Below are 19,214 nucleotides of genomic sequence, written 5' to 3' on the forward strand. Positions count from 1 at the left end.
GAGACGGGGTCTTGCTATGATGCCCAGGCTGGTCTTGAACCCCTAGCTTCAAGCAATCCTCCTGCCTCAGCTTCCCAAAATGTTGGGATTACAAGCATGAGGCACTGCACCCAGCCTGAAGGAACTTTTGTGTTTCTTTTGTTTAGACGGAGTCTCACTCTTTCACCCAGGCTGGCGTGTAGTGATATGATCTCAGCTCCCTGCAATCTCCACCACCTGAGCTCAAGCCATTCTCCCACCTCAGCCTCCCGAGTAACTGGGAACACAGGTGTGCACCACCATGCTGGCTAAGTTTTTATATTTTTGCTAGTGATGGGGTTTCACCATGTTGCCCAGGCTGGTCTCAAACTCCTGAGCTCAAGGGATCCTCCTACCTTGGCCTCCCAAAGTGCTGGGATTACAGGCCTGAAGGTGCTTTTAATCAAGCTTTTCCATTTGTCTTGCTGTCTGTCTTGTTTGGCCCTCACCCTAGTGTTGTATCCATGTGCATTTGGCAGCACCCCTACCTGTGGCTAGCAGCTGGGCATGGATTCTCTTATAGGGGATGGGGATCTTTGATGACATTCCCCCATTCCAGTGAGAATTCTCTTTGGATCCTTAGTTGGCAGGTTGGAGTTTGTCTTAGTCTGACTCCCTGAGCGTTTGTGGCTTCCTCACTGGGCCTACTGGGTTCTGGAAGCCCCCACCCATACCTGTACACTTTGGGTGTATACTTTTTGGGGAGGAGAAGAGTAAGCTGATAGGCCAGGAGCATTCCGCCTTGGCTGTGCTCATCAGGATGCTGCCCCAAAGGTGACATGTCTTAGGCCACTTGGCTGTTCTCAACTAAGGGGCTGGGGAGGGGCGTGTTAACTCCTCAGCTGTCAGTTTTGTATTAAGCTTTTCTCCACTAGTTTTACAAAACATTGCTGTCTCTCAGGATGTTGAGGTGCTCTGCGAAGAAGGGGGTTTATGGCCAAATATATTTAGAAAGCACTGAGTGAAACCAAGTTACATGGATGTGTTTACTGCAGGACTTTTCAGAGCCTTTAATACTATACTTTGTGTGCTAAGTCTTTCTCACAGAGAGCGAGAGAAAGAACATGCAGCGTCCTTACTTGACAGTGAAGATCGTCTGTGATGGACTATCAGTGAACACTCTGTGGCACACAGGTTGGGAGAGGCTGTTTTCCTTTTCCATGGGGCTTTGTTGATAGAAATCAGGAGAGTAAAATAGCAAAGTCTCATAGACCAGAGGCAAGGAAACATACTTGGTTCTGAAATCCTGTTCAGTTTTTTATCCACCAATATGGTATCAAGCAAAGATGATCAAATCCAGCCATGCCTCTGAAATTCCTGGGGACAGTGAACAGAGTCCCAAGTTAGCAGGTGGAAGGCCTGGGTTTGAGTCTTGGCTGTGCTGCTGTCTCAGCGAGTGACTTGGACGAAACATTTCCTCTTCCAGGCATTGGTCTCCTTCTCTGCCAATGGGGCTAAATGCGACTTTCCCTTTCTGCTTCACAGAACTGAGGCAAGGAGCTTGGAAAGGTACAGTGGACCCCAGGAAGGTACCAACCCTCATCATCTGTGACAGAGAAGGCAAGGTCCTCTCATGCAAAGGGCTTGAAGGCTGCAGGGGATGTGCGTTCTTGAGAGGAGTGCAGGATCATTTACAGAATAATAATGCTGGCTGACATTTTTAGATTGCATACTGCGTACCAGGCACTGTTTTAAACACTTTACTTGAGTTTCCTTATTTATTCCTCACAACAACCCCATTTTGCAAATGAGAAAACTAAGGCTTAAGTAGCTTGCTGAAAGCCACACAGCCAAGTGCACTAGTACCATGAGAAGGGGGATGCTTGGGGAAGGGCTCCAGTCCTTCCCACTTTCCAACCCCTCTGAAGCCCTGCACAGCCCTCAGCATGCATTTTGAACATATTCATGAAACACCCCTACCCGTTTAATGTCTGCTTGGAGCATTTCCACCCCTGGGTTGCATGTGTAGGGGTGCACAGCAGGTGGTCCCCTTTCCCTATCTCTTGCTCCTATTTCATCATCTTGGGAGCTGTCATTTATGGAGAGAACACATACTATTTGACCAGGTGTTTTACATATATTGCATTAACCCCTCATACCAGCCCTGGGAGAAGGCATTATTGTTCTTATTTTATAAATGAAGAGGCCAAGGCTCAGAGAGGTTAAGTAATTTGCCCAGCATCACACAGCATCACCCAGCTAGTGGGTAGCAGAGCCAGGAATGGGCCCCAGATCGTGTGACTCCACAGCTGTGTGCTTTCCATCTCTTTAAAGCAGACCTTTTCTCTCCTCACGGTTCTTTATCACATCCCCCTGTTTTCGAGTCACCATAGCATTTAACACACTCTGAAACCACCCTGTCCATTTCTGTTTCCTTTTTTGCTGTCCATCTCCCCAGCAATGCTCTTTGAGAGCCATCCCTTGTTTGCTTTTCATGACAGTATCTCCAGCGCCCAGCACAGCGCCTGGCCCAGAAGCACTTATTTTTCGACAGACTGAATGAAAGGATTATGTCATGGTGTATCTGGAAACAGCCCTGCCCAGGTTGCCATCCGAATCAGGAGATGCTGCTGCAGGCAGTGCCTGCCTAGGGTGTGTGGAGCTGGATGGAGGCTGAGGTTCAGTGGGGCAGGGACCCTTTGGGGTTTAGGGTCAGAAATATGGTTCTGGCCATTCCAGGGGTGACCTGAGCCAATGGGAGGCTCACTCATGTTAAGGAAACTCAGTTGGGGGTGATGAGCAAATTGAAAGGCCAAGGCCAAGGGGGACTAGGTAAATTACTACTAGTGAGGACTCATTTCAGAAGGAAAACTGTACCTGGAACCAAATCAGCAATGGGAAGTGGCTCATCAAGTAAGAGTGAGAATAAAGGGAGCTGGATAACTGTAATAGTAAATGGATTATCCTGGATAATCTCAATGGTTAATACCATCCCAGGACGGTAGATGCTGTTTTCTAAAAACTGAGGTGTAATTTAGAAGGTATAATATGGTGAAGTCCAAAGTAGATACCTTGATATGCTTTTACTTGTGTATCCAGACGCTGTACAACCACCACTCAGATAAAAATGTCCAACATTTCCATCTCTCTTCTTCTCCCCATGAAAGTTCTCTTGGCCGGGTGCAGTGGCTCATCCCTGTAATCCCAGCACTTTGGGAGGCTGAGGAGGGTGGATCACAAGGTCAGGAGTTCTAGACCAGCCTGGCCAACACGGTGAAAACCCGTCTCTACTAAAAATACAAAAATTAGGTGGGCGTTGTGGCAGACACCTGTAATCCCAGCTATTTGGGAGGCTGAGGCAGGAGAATTGCTTGAACACGGGAGGCAGAGGTTGCAGTGAGCTGAGATTATGCCACTGTACTCCCCGTCTGGGTGACAGAGCTAGACTCCGTCTCAAAAAAAAAAAAAAAGTTTTCTTATGCCCTTTCCAGCAAATAATCTCCCACCCCACCCAAGAGCAATCAGTGTTAGGCCTCTGTTACCCTAAGGTAAGTTTTTCCAGTTTTAAGTTTTGAATAAATGAAATCGCACAACATGTATTCTTTTTTTTTTTTTTCTTCTGTCTTTAGCATTACAATACACTGTATGTTTGTGTCTGGGTTCTTTCACTCAAATTGCGCCTGTGAGATTCAACAGTGTCATGTCTCTACAGTTCACCTTTTTCACTTATGGTGAATATTCCTTTGTATGAAGATACCAGAACTTATTTGCTCATACAGTTCTTGATGGATGACATGTAGGTTGTTCTTGTTTTGAACTATTGTGAATAAAGCCACTGTGAATATTTTTGTGCTTATTGTTTGGTTGCCATAAGTACTCATTTCTACTGGGTACATATCCAGGAATGGAATTGCTACATCATGGGTTATACACCTATTTACCTTTAGGAGGTACTGCCCAAATTTCTTCCAAAGTGGTTCTAGCATTTTAGAGTTGGGTGGTCATCAAAGGGAGCTGGATCATCTTTTTTTTTTTTTTTTTAGACAGAATCTCACTCTGTTGCCCAGGCTGGAATGCAGTGGCATGATCATAACTTATTGCAGACTTGAATTCTTAGGCTCAAATGATCCTTCTGCCTCAGCCTCCTGAATAGCTGGGACTGCAGGCACACACCCCCATACCTGGCTAATTCTTGCAGTTTTTGTAGAGACAGAGTCTCACTAAGTTGCCCAGGCTGGTGTAGAACTCCTGAGCTCAAGTGATCCTCCCGCCTCAGCCTCCCAAAGTGCTGGGATTGTAATTGAGTCATCACATCTGCCCAGGAGCTGGATAATCTTAACAATGTCATCTCTGATATCCACTCATGGCCCCATCTCCAGTGGGGAAATACACCTGTAAGGTGACTAGACGCTCTGTGTCTACCGATCAGGCCCCATCTTCCCTGGGTAATACTAGCTTGTGCCCTGAGAAAGTCCAGCTCTCCAGCTCTTTTTCAGTATTCCTTATCTGTCACCAAAGCTTCTGTCATTACAACACTGCCTTGCTACAGGCAAGCCACAGTGTCCAAGATTACAGCTTATCTTCCATTGGAGCCTGTTAAATCGATGTCTTCCTTGTTGAGAGGCACCCCAGGCCTCTTGGTCTTATCAGCAACCAGCATGCACATCATCTTTTGGTGGGTTGTTTCTTGATGAGATTTCCTGAGGACTTCAGCCACAGATGGCTATCTCTTTCACGTATGGTGATGTTCATGCATTTTTATTGCATGAGGTGATGGTTTTGGGCCCAGTTCCCAGATTCTAGAGTGCATCTTATATAGGGACGACTATGTGCTGATTACAAAATTCATAGAAAGTGTGAGTTGAAAAAGACCTTAGAAGTCATCTAATCTACCCTTCCTATGGGTAGGGAAACTGAGGCCCAAGATGGTGAACTGGCTTGCTCAAGGTGTACATTGCCTGTCTCCTGACAGCCAGCCAGGTTCATTCCTCTGTGGCAGCCAGGCAGGCAGGATGGTCACCTGGACACTCAGACTCTGGGGTGGTAGCAGCTACCACTGTTTACCAAACCCGCTGCTGTTTGCAGAGACCCTCATCGTTAAACATAGCCTGTGTCACTCCCAATTGCTGACCAAGTTTAGCAACCTGCTACCAGGCTACCTCTGTGGACTCTACCTCTGTGATTAGTTCATGTCTGTCCCATCAGTGTTGATGGAAGGTCTTACTTGCAGCATCTGTAGAACACATTACGACTCTACTAAGCATTTTTCATTTATCCTGTGTTATCATCACATCTGCCATTGTGAGTTCTTAGGGTTGGTAGTGTTCTCTTTGTTTTAGAGATGAGAAAACTCATGTCCGAAGGTCACTAGAGGTTTACCCTGTGTAATATAATTTGGGACTTTGCCCTGTCAACTAGCACAGAGCCTCCCTATTCCCTGAGGCCTGGTTCAAAATCTACCTCTTCCATGGAACCTTCTGTGGTTCTTCCTCCAGAAGATGGTGATGCCTGTTTTCTGACATCCCAGGGCCTTCTATATCTCTCTTAAGTCCCCTAGCAACTTCACCATGGGATATCCTTACAAATCCATTCATTCAGTGTTCGCTGAGTACCTGCTGTTTTCAAGGCCTTGTGCTGGAGATCCCAAGATAAAGCTCAAGGTCTGGTAGGCAGAAAGACAAGAATCCTGAATTTGACAGAAACACAGGCCTGATGCTTTGTTGTTGCACTGGGGGAGTGATGCACAGTGTAGACACATAAAGAAGGAAGGTGCCTCTCAGTCATGGGACATTTCCTGGAGGAAGTTGTACCTTTTCTGTGTCGGCTTTATCTTCTTATCTTCTTATCTCTGTTAACTGAGGAATCATGAGAATTATAAATTCAGAGAAGAGAACTTTATTTCTTATAGAGGGTTGCGTCCTGTGGGGTGGCCATCCTGACAGGCTGGGAAGTGTAGCCTCTGGCAGAGACTGAAAGCAGTCACTTTGAAAGAGGAAAGGTGAGACAGGAATTTCTGCTGAACAGGTGGGCCAGGTATACATTTTCAACAGGTTATGGGAGGAGCTATGAATATTCCCAAAGGGGGATGTACACATGCACAGTAAACAAACGTGCACGTTACATACATCTTATGTTCACTTTGGGGTGCAGACAACATTTAAATGCACCATAATGTGGCCTGTGTCAAAAGGTGACACAGAAGACACAAAGGCACTTAGTGGGCAGCCTCTGTCAACTGGCCAGAACCAGTCCATGGTTGCTGGTCTTTTATCTGGAGAAAGCTACTGAAATCAGTCTCTTGTCTGATCAAAGGTGTAGTTATGGCTGGTGGAACAGGAGGCCAGTTAGTCGGTGTCTGGCAGTAGATGGTCTGCAATTGTTTCAATATTGCCTATCTCCAGGCCAGTGCTTGTTTAGCTGCTAGAGAAAACAGAAAGCCTTGTGGCAACTAGAACATGGCTTATTCTTTAAGCGTAGGGGGTGTGACTTACTCCGGGCCTGGCATGACCTTAGGTCCTGTTTGTAATTTGATATGTCTTAGCCACAGTCTGTTCTATCACTCTTATGATTTCTATTTTAACACCACCGTGCCCCTCTTTAGAGCAGGGACGTCGTTTGTACCTCCTTGTGTTCCTTAAACCCAGTATCAGCTCTTCTACCTTCACTCTCTCCCTTCTCAGCTGTGGGCAGAACCTGTGAAGTTGGGGTCTTTTCCTCTTCCTAGAGTTTGAGCATTGGGGGGCTGGGACCTGATTTGCCTTTAGGACAATGGGGCTAGACAATGGGGCAGGGGCTATGACCTTGGCAAGTTCAGTCATTTCCCACTGGGCCCATCCAGCCACATCCTAGCTTTGGTCCCCCAGCCTGGGTCACAGCCCAGCCCTGGGCACTGTGAGAGAGGTCAGGGAGGAGCCACAGCCTTTTGCCAGCTCCCGGGCCTCAAGTTCTGTGAGCACTTCTGTGCCTTGGAGAAGAAGCTGGACACAGCCTCAGAGAGCAATGAAAAAACAACGAAGGCCTTCGGGGAGGGCAATGTGCAGCCAGGTGTGTGTGTGTGTGTGTGTGTGTGTGTGTGTGTGTGTGTGTGTGCGCGCGCGCGCCTATATGTCTTAGGTTCGGCTCTCTAAAAGCAAAGCCTGAGGTGGTTGGGGCTGGGGAGTTATGGTTTAGGCAAGCTATTTGCTGGGAAAATGCTCTCAAGAGAAACTGAGGGAATGAGTGAGGCAGCCAAGCAAAGATGTGGCTCAGGAAGCTTAGCCTCAGCCTGTTTCCAGGGGAGCTCTGGAGTATGACAGCGCCATAGTCACCCCACCTCTGTGTGTGTGTTTGTGTGTGTGTATGTGTGTGTGTGTGTGTATGTGTGTGTGTGTGTGTGTGTGTTGCAAGGGAGAGGGGGGTTATCTCCTAGGCATTTCTGGCCAAGGCAGCTCTCTTGGCTAAAGGCAATTCCCTGAGGAAGGCGAGTACGCGGAGCTGTCAGCAGCTGGGGATGGATGCACCTGTCACCTTGGGGAGCTGGGAGGGGTGCCGACGGCATCCACCGCCAGGACTGCTAAGATGGTGATGCTAAGTGACGACCAGTCTGTACAGATGACAAAGCCCCTTCACACAGTCAGCCCACTGAAAAGCACAGCTCTCTCGCAAGGGGTTGAGGAACTGTCCCTTTTCTGAGTTCCTGGCCCTCCTGGTTCTAGCCTGGGGGTCCTGGGAGGATTCTTTCCTGGGCTCAGAAGGGGCAGGCCTCTGAGGAATGGCCTGGAGAGATCTGGGCTGACTCGTCCCCAACACACTCAGGAGGGAGCCCCAGACTTCTGGCCTTGGCGCCTCTTCTCTAAACCTCCTCCATCCTCTCTTCCCAGCTCCAGCCCAGGCCCAGATCGTGCATGCGGGCCAGGCGTGTGTGGTGAAAGAGGACAATATCAGTGAGCGTGTCTACACCATCCGAGAGGGGGACATCCTCATGCTGCAGTGCCTTGTAACCGGGCACCCACGACCCCAGGTAAGCCCCTAGCCCAGCCTTGCTCAGGCCCCTCCTGCCCTCACCTTGCCTGGGCTCAGCACTTAAGAAGAGACAGCAGGGTATGAGGACTCATGATGCACCACAGCATGGAGACAGAGAACAGGAGATAGGGGCTGGGGAAATAGCTGGAAAATTAACTCTGTGGGGAAGGGCTGGAGGCTATGGGCTCATTCACCTGAAAACGTTGACGGCTGAGGGGAAAAACAGAATGCCGGTTGTTCAATTCTACTCCATTCCACGGATCTGTTGAGCAGACACATCCTTAGATGCACCTTCTAATGTGTCTGCAGGCAGACCATGTGCCAGGCACCGTGCCAGACACTTTCTCCAGTGTTTTCCCTTTGGAGCCTCACAGCTGTGCAGTGAGGAAGGCATTAGTGACCCCCTTTTGCAGCTGAGGAATTTGCGACTCAGCGAGGTTGGGTAAACTCCCAAGCGCACGTAGCTCTTGTGAGGATGGAAGCAGACATTGAATCCAGAACCAGTGTCCTCTTAGCTTACTCTGCTTCCTCCCAGCATGTCCATCTTTGATTTGGGGACTCCAGGAGTGGCAAGTAGCATAGAAAATGTGATCTCTATCTACTTCAGGCTTCTGGCAGGCAAGCTTCACACCCTTGAGGTTTAAAGAGCCAAAGCAATTAGAAAGAAACAGAAAATAAGAATCTGGGAATGCCAGATGAATTTTGTCACAGATGAAGTGTATGGCTGAAGCAGGAAGCAGTGGCCCATGATCACTGAGAGCTGAGGGGAGGAGGTGGGCTGAAGGGATGGGAGGAATTTGCTGGTGAGCTGCTGTGACCTTTATAATAGCAGCAGAAAGGGTGACAATTGGATCCTAGAAAGGACAGTGAAATACAAAATTCTTTTTCCTGGATCATTTTGGGAACATAGATGGCTTTAGTAGGTTTGGCCTTGAGACAGGCAGATGGACAAAAAACCATGATCACTGCTGCTGCTTCTCAAACGCATGTTTTAGAAGGGAAAACAATGCTGCTGGATTTAGGTCGATGTCTGTGTCAGGTGTGACCATTAAAGGATGGATGGTCCTCCCTACAAGCCAGTGAGGCCGCTGGGTCATTTCTCCCTAAGGCTGCACTGGCCATCTGTGTGTGTCTCCTTATGTGTCCCTGTATGGGTCATGTGTGGTTGTGGCTATGTGTATGTGTACCTGGTTTTCTATTTCCATCAGTGGCTTCGTTCGTTCTACCACCCAGGCGCAAACCCTTGGGCTCATATTTGGCCTTGCATCTTCTCGTTCCTCACGTCTAGCCAGACTCTGAGGCCTTGTTTTCTTTTTCCTTTTTTTTTTTAGATGTGATCTCACTTTGTTGCCCAGGCTGAGTACAGTGGCAAGATCATAGCTTACTGTAGCCTTGACCTCCTGTGCTCAAGTGATCCTCCCACCTCATCCGACCAAGTAGCCGAGACCACGGGTGTGTGCCACCATGCTTGGATCACTTTTCCTTCTTTTTTTTTTTTTTTGTAGATACAGGGCATCCTATTTTACCCAGGCTGGTCTTGAACTCCTGGCTTCAAGCATTTCTCCTACTTCAGCCTCCCTAAGTGCTGAGATTACAGAGCCACTGTACCGGCACGCCTTTCTTTTTATGTCTCTTGTGTGGGTCTCCTCCTCTCTTTTCTTCATTAGCCCTCTAGGTCAGCCTATCAGTCCTGTCCCTTGGTCCATTGCAGTAGACTCTAAACTGACCTCCCAATCTCTCACCTCACCCCTCCTCCCATCTATTTTTTTTTTCAAGACAGGGTCTTGCTGTGTCACCCAGGCTGGAATGTAGTTGTGCAATAAGGCTCACTGCAGCCTTGACCTTCTGGGCTCAAGCAATCCTTCCCCCTCAGCCTCCCAAGTACCTGGGACTACAGGCATGCGCCTCCATGCCTAGCTAATTTTTGTTTGTTTGTTTGTTTGTTTGCTGCAGAGACAGAGTTTCACCATGTTGCCCATGCTGGTCTTGACCTCCTGGGCTCAAGTGATCCTCCCACCTCACCCTCTCAAAGTGTGGGGATTATGGGCATGAGCCACTACACCCAGCCCCCTTCAATCCGTTCCTGCACTGTGCTACCAGAATGATAACCCCTGTTGTGCTACATCATATCACTCCCCTGCTCAGAGATGTTCAATGGCTCCCCTTCATTTACCAGATTAATTCAAATTCCTAGGGATGGCATTGAAGACCTTCTACAATCTGGCCTCCACCTGCCTCTCTTGTCTGATCTCCCACTGCCACCTTCCTCACACCCTGTACTCCAGTCAGACTTGCCTCCCCATCATCCCCAAGTACAACCTTCCTGCTTTAGCTGAAGTTGCTTGCTTCTCCTAAAATGCCTTCTAGCTTTTTTGATTGTTTCATTATAAGCAGTATTTATTGAGTACCTGCTACATGCAAGCAAAGTTATGGGTCCTAAAGATGCCCCTGTAGTTTCTGTTCTTATGGAGCATCCAGACTACTAGAGAAACAAGGGAAATACCATCTCATGACCCACTTAGTGGTGAAGATGGGGGACTGAGAGAACATGGAGTGCCTCACTCCAAACAAGCTGTGAGAAGGAGGGATATCTGGGGGCCAGAAATGCAGACAAAATCTACAGTGATGGCAGGGAGCCGAAGTTGAGGAACCTAGCCCGTGAAGAGACTGGCACTGCATACACACTGTACTGATAGTTGTATTAACACACACATAAGGGGTATGCATTGAGGCTGCAGGTCCATCCATGGCTGGGAGCTGGAATTGAACTCTACCTAAAGCTGGAAGCTCAACAAGAGTGGCATCATCTATGAATGAGGACCAGAAGATCTCTGTCCCACAGCCCAGAGCCACTGCAGGGAACAGACTGTACTTCAGGGTGTGGATATAAATGCAGCCACCTATGATATAGTATAACCCTAAACCTGTCTGTATTTTGCAATATCCAAATAGTGAGGAAACCCTAACCTGAGAAATCAACAAAAAAATGTTTTGGAATCTATGAACCCATGATCTTGGGTATAGGCAACCACCTATACCCAAGTAGTGAATAAGATCTGCACCACAAACAGGACCATAAAGGTCCAAATAGGACTTCTATGGAAGATGATCCCACTGAGTACAAACCTGTGGAGTAAAATTTTAAAATATTAAAAAATACAGTGCCAGAAGAGTTAGTCCATAGACCCAACAAGGTGAATAATTCACAACTGAGGAACTAGAGAAAATAGAGCAATTTGAAAGGATCTTCAAAATTAAAAAAATTTTTAATATTGGAAGAGATTATGGAAGGAATAGAATCCATAAGACAGGAGATTATAAACCCTGATCAGTTAGGTACAGAAAGAAGCAAACAGAAACCCTAGAAATAAAAATAATATAGTCTTTAAAAAATTTGGCCTCAGTACTCTGGAGATAGCTAAAGAAAAAATTAGTGAATTGGATAATAGATCTGAGGAAATCAGCCATGTATTTCCAATGGAGTCCAGGGAAGACAAAGAGACAGGAGGTGTGAAAAAGAAGTTGAGAGACATGGAGGATATAATGAGAAGCTACAACAGAAATTTAGGCATTCAAGAAGGAATGAATAGAAAAAGAGAGGAGGCAATATTTAAAGAGATGAAGGGCCAGGCTCAGTGGCTCACACCTGTAATCCTAGCACTTTGGGAGACCAAGGTGGGAGGACTGCTTCAGACCAGGAGTTCAAGATCAGCTTGGGCAACATAGTGAGACCCTAGCTCTACCGAAAAAAAAAAAAAAAAAAATTAGCCAGGTGTGGTGGCACACACCTGTAGTCCTAGCTACTTGGGAGGCTGTGACAGGAGGATCCTTGAGCCCAAGAGTACCACTGCACTTCAGCCTGGGTGATAGAGCAAGACCTCATCTCTAGTGATAAAAAAAAGAGAGAGAGATAAAGACTGAGAATTTTGTAGAATTGAAAAAAGGTAGGAACTCTCATATGCATAAAGCATACCAAGGCTTGAGCAGTATGTAAACAAACTCCATCCAGACAAAATGTTTTATGTAAACATAAAACATCAAGTACAAAAGGATCAAATGTTTTCATGTCCCTATTATCTCTCCAAAGCACTCTCTGATCTGGTATTTCTTGCCTGAAACTGTCTCTAACTTTTCCTAGGTTTTGTAACCTCTAGCTCCATGTGGGTAGAGTCAAATGTGGGCAGGGGACGAGAGCACCAACACTGTGGTCCTGTGTGGTCCCTCCCTGCATAGGAAAGGTTGCCTTTCACCCCTTCTCCCCAGCCTTACTTTTCTGGCCTCTGGCCTGACCTGTTCATCAGGATTGGGCTCCCTGCCCTGTCTCTGTAATAAGCAAGCCTCCCTACTTAAAGACTGAAGTCTGTACCCACTGCCCCTGCCTCTGCCCCACTCCTTAGACTTAGTTATCTAAAACTGGTCTGTTTTACTTAAAACTCTGGCACCTTGAGTAATAGGCTCAGGTTTCTCATGCAATCCTTGATATTTCTCTATAATCTAAGACAATATTAATAATCATAGAAATTTGTTGAATGACTAATGTATACCAGACACCACACACAGGTGATTTATACACTTCCTTTGTAAACCTCATAATAAAACTTTGCAGAGTGAGTATCATGGTGTATTAGTCACGTATCACTGCATAACAAATACTCCAAAACTTAGGGGCTTCAAACAATATGTACTGTCTCACAGTTCCTGTGGGACAGGAACCTGAGAGCAGCTTAGCTGGCTGGTTGTGGCTCAGGGTTTCTCACAAGGCTGCAATCCAGGTGTCAGCCAGGGGTGCAGTCATTGAAGGATGACTGAGACTGGAGGATCTTCTTCTAGGCTAACTCACGTGGTTGTTGGTCTGAGGCTTCAGTTCCTCCCCTCCACTGGGCTGCTCAGGACCTAATAGCTGGCTTTCCCTGGAGTGACTGACCAAGATGGAAATCAGTCTTTTCAGTCTTTTTTTTTTTTTTTTTTTTTTTGAAACAGTCTCACTCTGTTGCCCAGGCTGGAGTGCAGTGACCTGATCTGGGCTCACTGCAACCCCTGCCTCCTGGGTTCAAGTGATTCTCCTGCCTCAGCCTCCTGAGTAGCTGGGACTACAGGCGCACGCCATCACCCCTGGCTAATTTTGTATTTTTAGTAGAGACGTGGTTTCGCCAGGCTGGTCTCGAACTCCTGAGCTCAGGTGATCCGCCCGCTTGGCCTCCCGAAGTGCTGGGATTAGTGGCTCACTGCGCCCGACCGAATCCATGCTCTTAACGACAGCGCTGCGCGCCCCATTTAAAGCCTCTTCCCTCTGATCCCGGATTCCCCAGCTCTTGACCCCGTGGCATCCTACCCCGTCTGTGCATTCCCACGAATCTGTCTGGGTTCGTTTCCTAGGCCTGCGGGTGCCCCACGTGCGCTTGTGAAAAAGTATGGGACAAAGGGGGTGCCGTTGCAGGGCACTCAGCGCTGAGGCCCCCACCCCGTGCGAGTCTGACAGTCTGACTCTGCCCCGCCTGGTGGCCCAGGTACGGTGGACCAAGACGGCAGGTAGCGCCTCGGACAAGTTCCAGGAGACATCGGTGTTCAACGAGACCCTGCGCATCGAGCGTATTGCGCGCACGCAGGGCGGCCGCTACTACTGCAAGGCTGAGAACGGCGTGGGGGTGCCGGCCATCAAGTCCATCCGCGTGGACGTGCAGTGTGAGTTGAGGCCTTCCTCTCCCTGGGCCCTGACAGCCCAGCCTGGGCCAGAGGGCACCCCGGGGCTGAGGTGAGGTGGGGAAGTGGGGACGGGATGGGATGGAGAAGCTGACTTCGGTGGAGGAGCCTAAGAGGTATGGGGCGGTGTGTACCACCCTCTACCATCTACACCTTCGCACCTGTAATCCCATGTGAACCTTGCAACATCCCTGTGAGGTGAGCAGGGAGGGCAGGATGGGTTGATTTACACCCCTTCCACAGATGAGAAAACTGAGGTCCCATGTGATTTGCCCACAGACATGGTGTGAGGTGGCCTCGGATCTGAGATGAGGACACAGATCTCTTCCCCACTGTCCACTGCCTTTCCCACAGTACCTCATGTCTCTGCTTTTGTCCTGCGGCAGCTCTGAGATTTCCCTCCTTACTACATTACATACAGAACCAAGCCCCATTGCCCGAGTCCTTGCTGCTAGCTGCATGAGAAGCCCCCAGTCCCTACCTTGTTCTCCATGGGTATTCCTTTAGCCCCAGGAGCCTCTTTTCCTGAGTCATCCATCAGGCTGAGTCAGGTACCCAGAAACTGTTGGCCCAGCCCCAGGAGCCTGTGTGGCACCATTTTAAGGCTTAGAATGAACCTACCTATTAGCTATACATCCTCCCACTCCCTAAGTGGGACTCAGTAGAGTGGTGAACAGTGGCATCCCAGACCTCTCTTCTGTCCCTCATCAGCCAGCCAGGGTCCTGCCAACCCCTGGAGCTGAGGGCCGTTTCTCAGGTTATTGGCCCTGGAACAGGCTGGCAAGCATAGCCTGGGCCCCACCAACGCCCACCTCCTCTCATGACCATGGTGGTGACTTCTATCCCAGTGGGCTGTGGAAGGGGCAGAATGATGGGCTGCTGGGACATTCGTTGGAGGATGTTGGAATGTGTACTGTCAGTGCCTGTGACTCACAGCCACACATTAAGATCTCTAGGGGACCCTTTAAAAACACGGATGCCTGGGCCCTACTTCCAGAGATTCTGATGTAATTGATCAGGGGTGGGGCCAAATATCGATTCTTTCTTAAGCTTTTTAATTATTTTTTTAATTGAGGATTAATCGATAGAGTGTACTAATCTTAAGTGCAAAGGTTAATGATTTTTTACATATGTGTGTAAACAACTTCCAGTTCAAGAGATAGAACATTTCCAGGACTCTAGAAAGTTCCTTCATGCCCCCTCCCAGTCAGTAATTCCCCCCGGAGACAATCATTGTTCTGACTTTTGACACTACCCATGAACTCTGCCAGGCATCAGTATTAAAAAGAAAATCTCCATGTAATTCTCTTGTGCAAACAGGGCCAAGAACTACTATACTACCTTAGTTTGCCAATGAGGAAACAGGCCTAGAGAGAGAAGGGACTTAGGTGGGTCATACTACAAATTAACAGCTAAACTAGGATTTGAAGAAGCAGCTGCCTCCTCCATTCCATGATGGGAGATTGCAAAGCTAGACACCCTCATGCAGGTCCCTGGGAGGCACAGCTCAGAGGAAGTCTGGGAAGGCATCAAGTCCTGTCGTCTTGGCCAGGTGCGGCAGCTCACACCTGTCATCCCAGCATTTCGGGAGGCTGAGGCGGGAGGACTGCTTGAGCCCAGGAGTTCAAGATCAATCTGGGCAATATGGTGAAACCCCGTCTGTACAAAAAAATTCAAAAAATTAGCCAGGTGTGGTGGTGCATGCCTGTAGTCCCAGTTATTCAGGAGACTGAGGTGGGAGGATTGATTGAGCCCAGGAGGTTGAGGCTGCAGTGAGCAATGATTGCACCACTACCCTTCAGCCTGGGTGACAGAGTGAGACTCTGTCTCAAAAAAAAAAAAGAAAGAGGCCGGGCTCCGTGCCTGACGGTAATCCCAGCACTTTGGGAGGCCGAGGTGGCCAGATCAAGGTCAGGAGATCGAGACCATCCTGGCCAACATGGTGAAACCCCTTCTCTACTAAAAATACAAAAATTAGCTGGGCATGGTGGCGTATGTCCGTAATCTCAGCTACTTGGGAGGCTGAGGCAGGAGAATTGCTTGAACCAGGGAATTGGAGGTTGCAGTGAGCCAAGATTGTGCCACTGCACTCCAGCCTGGCAACAGAGTGAGACTCTGTCTCAAAAAAAAAAAAAAAAAGAAAGAAAGAAAAAGTGAAAGGAAAAAGTCCTGTCCCCTGCCTCTAATAGGTTGGTTAAGCTTGCAGGGCTGGGAGGGCATCTGGCAATCTGGAAATGTCTGTTGAGGATGGCTCAGCTCTTCCTAAGGGCTGCCAGGAGCCTGAGCCCCTCAACCTTGGGGTGACCCAGTCCTGACTTCATGGGGGCTGTGCTCTTGCAGACCTGGATGAGCCAATGCTGACGGTGCACCAGACAGTGAGCGATGTGCGAGGCAACTTCTACCAGGAGAAGACGGTGTTCCTGCGCTGTACTGTCAACTCCAACCCACCTGCCCGCTTCATCTGGAAGCGGGGCTCCGATACCCTGTCCCATAGCCAGGACAACGGGGTCGACATCTATGAGCCCCTCTACACTCAGGTCAGGACGGGCAGCTGGCTCACCCCACATTTTTTCTCCTGCACCCAACAGGGGAGGGGGGCATGGGGCTGAGTTTTTCGGACTGCCCTGACTTCAACAATTCTATTCTCACTTTGGAAACACACATTCCGATTGGAGTTCAGACAGCCTGGGGCAGAAAAATTGGATGGAAAGCCCAGGGAGCAGCAGTGAGGACAGGAGTGTCCCTGAGGCAATATGTCCTCCCGGAACATTGCTAGTTAGAAAAGACATCCTCTAGGGGCAGACAGGTCATCCCAGTCTGCTGCTGGGTGGGAGAGTATTGGGAACCTATGGCCAGGCACAGCAGGACCTGGGGGCAGGGAGATGAGTCCTCTTCCCATGGGCCCTGATAGTCCCAGGAGATGGTGGTGATGCCATTCTGCCAAGGAGGGCTTTCAGCGGTGCCTGCGGGCCAGCCCCATGTTTGTGTGGGTTGTAAGAGCAAGTTCTCTTCTTACCCCTCCATTTCCCAGATTGGAGAAACCAAGGCCTGGTCCTTGCCAGTGTGCACCAGGGCAACCTCAGACCCAGAGAAGCCCATGATGAGGCACTGCCAAGGCTGTGGAGAGTGTAGCATCCACCCCAGGCTCAGGACCCCTGGGGCTAAATGGTGAGGGTGGGGGTGGGGGTGGGAAGAGAGGAATTAGGTATTTGTGGTAGGCTCTGGTGCTGGGTGAATGAGTATGTGGGACCCCTGGAGACTCAAGCAGGCACCTCACCCCAGTGGTCCACTGCTACCCAGGGGGAGACCAAGGTCCTGAAGCTGAAGAACCTGCGGCCTCAGGACTATGCCAGCTACACCTGCCAGGTGTCTGTGCGTAACGTATGCGGCATCCCAGACAAGGCCATCACCTTCCGGCTCACCAACACCACGGGTACAGGCTTTTTCCTCCCTATACTCCTTCCCTACCTGAGCTAACTCCCAACCGGGAGATAGTGCCCCACCCCACAGGGACTCCAGGCACGGTGCCACTAATATCTGGCCCCTCCCCTCCTCTTCCTGCTCTGTCTTCTCCCCTCTCATCTCCCCCGAGGGCTTCTCCAGCCTCTATGGTTTTTCTAGCCCCCTACTCTCCCCAACATCCAGCCCTGCCTCACAGTCCCCTAAGATCCCACTCCTTGTCCTCTTAGCACCACCAGCCCTGAAGCTGTCTGTGAACGAAACTCTGGTGGTGAACCCTGGGGAGAATGTGACGGTGCAGTGTCTGCTGACAGGCGGTGATCCCCTCCCCCAGCTGCAGTGGTCCCATGGGCCTGGCCCACTGCCCCTGGGTGCTCTGGCCCAGGGTGGCACCCTCAGCATCCCTTCAGTGCAGGCCCGGGACTCTGGCTACTACAACTGCACAGCCACCAACAATGTGGGCAACCCTGCCAAGAAGACTGTCAACCTGCTGGTGCGATGTACGTGGCCTCAGAAGGGGTGGGAGGGAAGCTGTGAGGCAGACGGGGTCCCTGGTCTTTGGGAGCTACCAATGAACTAGGAAAGGGGCCTGTCGGCTTCACTTTGCTAGGTGAAGCATGCAGAGGATGTTCCATGCCATTCGATTTGCCTGCAATTCAGCTAACTGCCAGCAGATGGCAGAATGAATAAAATTTGTATAAAGCTTTATTGAAAGTTTGACAATCTACATTTCCAAATGTAACCTCAACAATCCAAGAAGTAGGAAGGGCTAGGATTGATTACCTACTTTTTTTTTTTTTAAATATTGGGAAACTGAGGCTGAAAAAGCTAAATGGGGACATTCTAGGCTTCAAGAGTAATTTCCTGGCTTTCTCCCTGTAGAGTAGTTTCTATGTGATTAACTGAATTTAAGTGAAAATAATACACATTTCCATATGCCCTATATGGAAATCTTTATTAGGGAAGTATTTAAGTGAATCTGAAGATAATTACTAAATGTAAAAAATGATACAAAACTTGGAGCACAATCTAAAGAAGTATAAACATTTTTCTTATTAAACCTCAGCCTCAGTAATTAGCTGCTCACTATGATCTTGATTTTGACACTCTGAATTAAAGAGAAAACTTTAAATTTTTCTGCTTGTGCGGCTTTAGGAATTTTTGTTTGTTGCCTTTCTTTCTTTCTCTCTTTCTTTCTTTCTTTCTTTCTTTCTTTCTTTCTTTCTTTCTTTCTTTCTTTCTTTCTTTCTTTCTTTCATGTATTTTGGCTACCTGAGAGCATTGATTCAAGTTGCCCTGAATATACACTCCCTGTTTGGTTTTGGTTATTGTTTTTAAAGATCCAGGTTTGTTTCCAGCGCTTTAGCACTTGAACGTAAAGTACAGCTTCTGCCAAACTCCACTGAAAGTCACTGATTACATGGACTCTCTTCATCTCTCACTGAGCAGTCAGTCTCTTTCTGACTCTCCTCACAGAAAGAAACTAGCTCTCTGTGACTTTTTACTTAATCAGAGCAAGAAAGAAGGTTAAAAATTGTGGCTAATGACTACTTTTTCCTTCGATCGTACTTTTCCCATCAGAAGATTATTTTTCTCCGCCTGATTCCATTTGGCCTTTTAAGCCTGGGTTGGTAATATCTCAATTTACATCACCTCTTAGGGTGGCTGTAGAGCCCGCCTTTCCCAGAGCAGACCTGACTTGTGCCTGTTGTGCCAGTGTCCTGTCCAGAAGGTTGGGTACCTGATTAAAAACTCAGTTTAACTCTTGGCTTGTTTCAAACATGATCCACATTTTTTTTTTTTTTTTTTTTTTTTTTTTTTTTTTTTTTTTTTTTTTTGAGATGGAGTCTCGCTTTGTCACCCAGGCTGGAGTGCAGTGGCACGAGCTCACTGCAAGCTCCGCCTTCTGGATTTACGCCATTCTCCTGCCTCAGCCTCCAGGTAGCTGGGACTACAGGCGCGCACCACCACGCCCGGCTAATTTTTTATATTTTTAGTAGAGACGGGGTTTCACTGTGTTAGCCAGGAGGATGGTCTCGATCTCCTGACCTCGTGATCCGCCCGCCTCGGCCTCCCAAAGTGCTGGGATTACAGGC

The 19,214-nt window shown here is 48.5% G+C and overlaps 1 protein-coding gene across 1 annotated transcript in view; it reads left to right on the forward strand.

Moving 5' to 3' along the window:
- Positions 1-19,214, forward strand: part of MDGA1 (MAM domain containing glycosylphosphatidylinositol anchor 1) — a 64,229-nt gene that overhangs the window by 24,531 nt on the left and 20,484 nt on the right. Inside the window, exons 2-6 of the mRNA XM_023213041.1 lie at positions 7,818-7,957; positions 13,467-13,641; positions 16,000-16,196; positions 16,960-17,092; positions 17,349-17,618. Coding sequence (XP_023068809.1) covers positions 7,818-7,957; positions 13,467-13,641; positions 16,000-16,196; positions 16,960-17,092; positions 17,349-17,618 — 915 coding nt within the window. The remainder of the gene's footprint in view (positions 1-7,817; positions 7,958-13,466; positions 13,642-15,999; positions 16,197-16,959; positions 17,093-17,348; positions 17,619-19,214) is intronic.

Source organism: Piliocolobus tephrosceles, chromosome 5 (assembly GCF_002776525.5).
Source record: "Piliocolobus tephrosceles isolate RC106 chromosome 5, ASM277652v3, whole genome shotgun sequence".
Classification (NCBI taxonomy): domain Eukaryota; kingdom Metazoa; phylum Chordata; class Mammalia; order Primates; family Cercopithecidae; genus Piliocolobus; species Piliocolobus tephrosceles.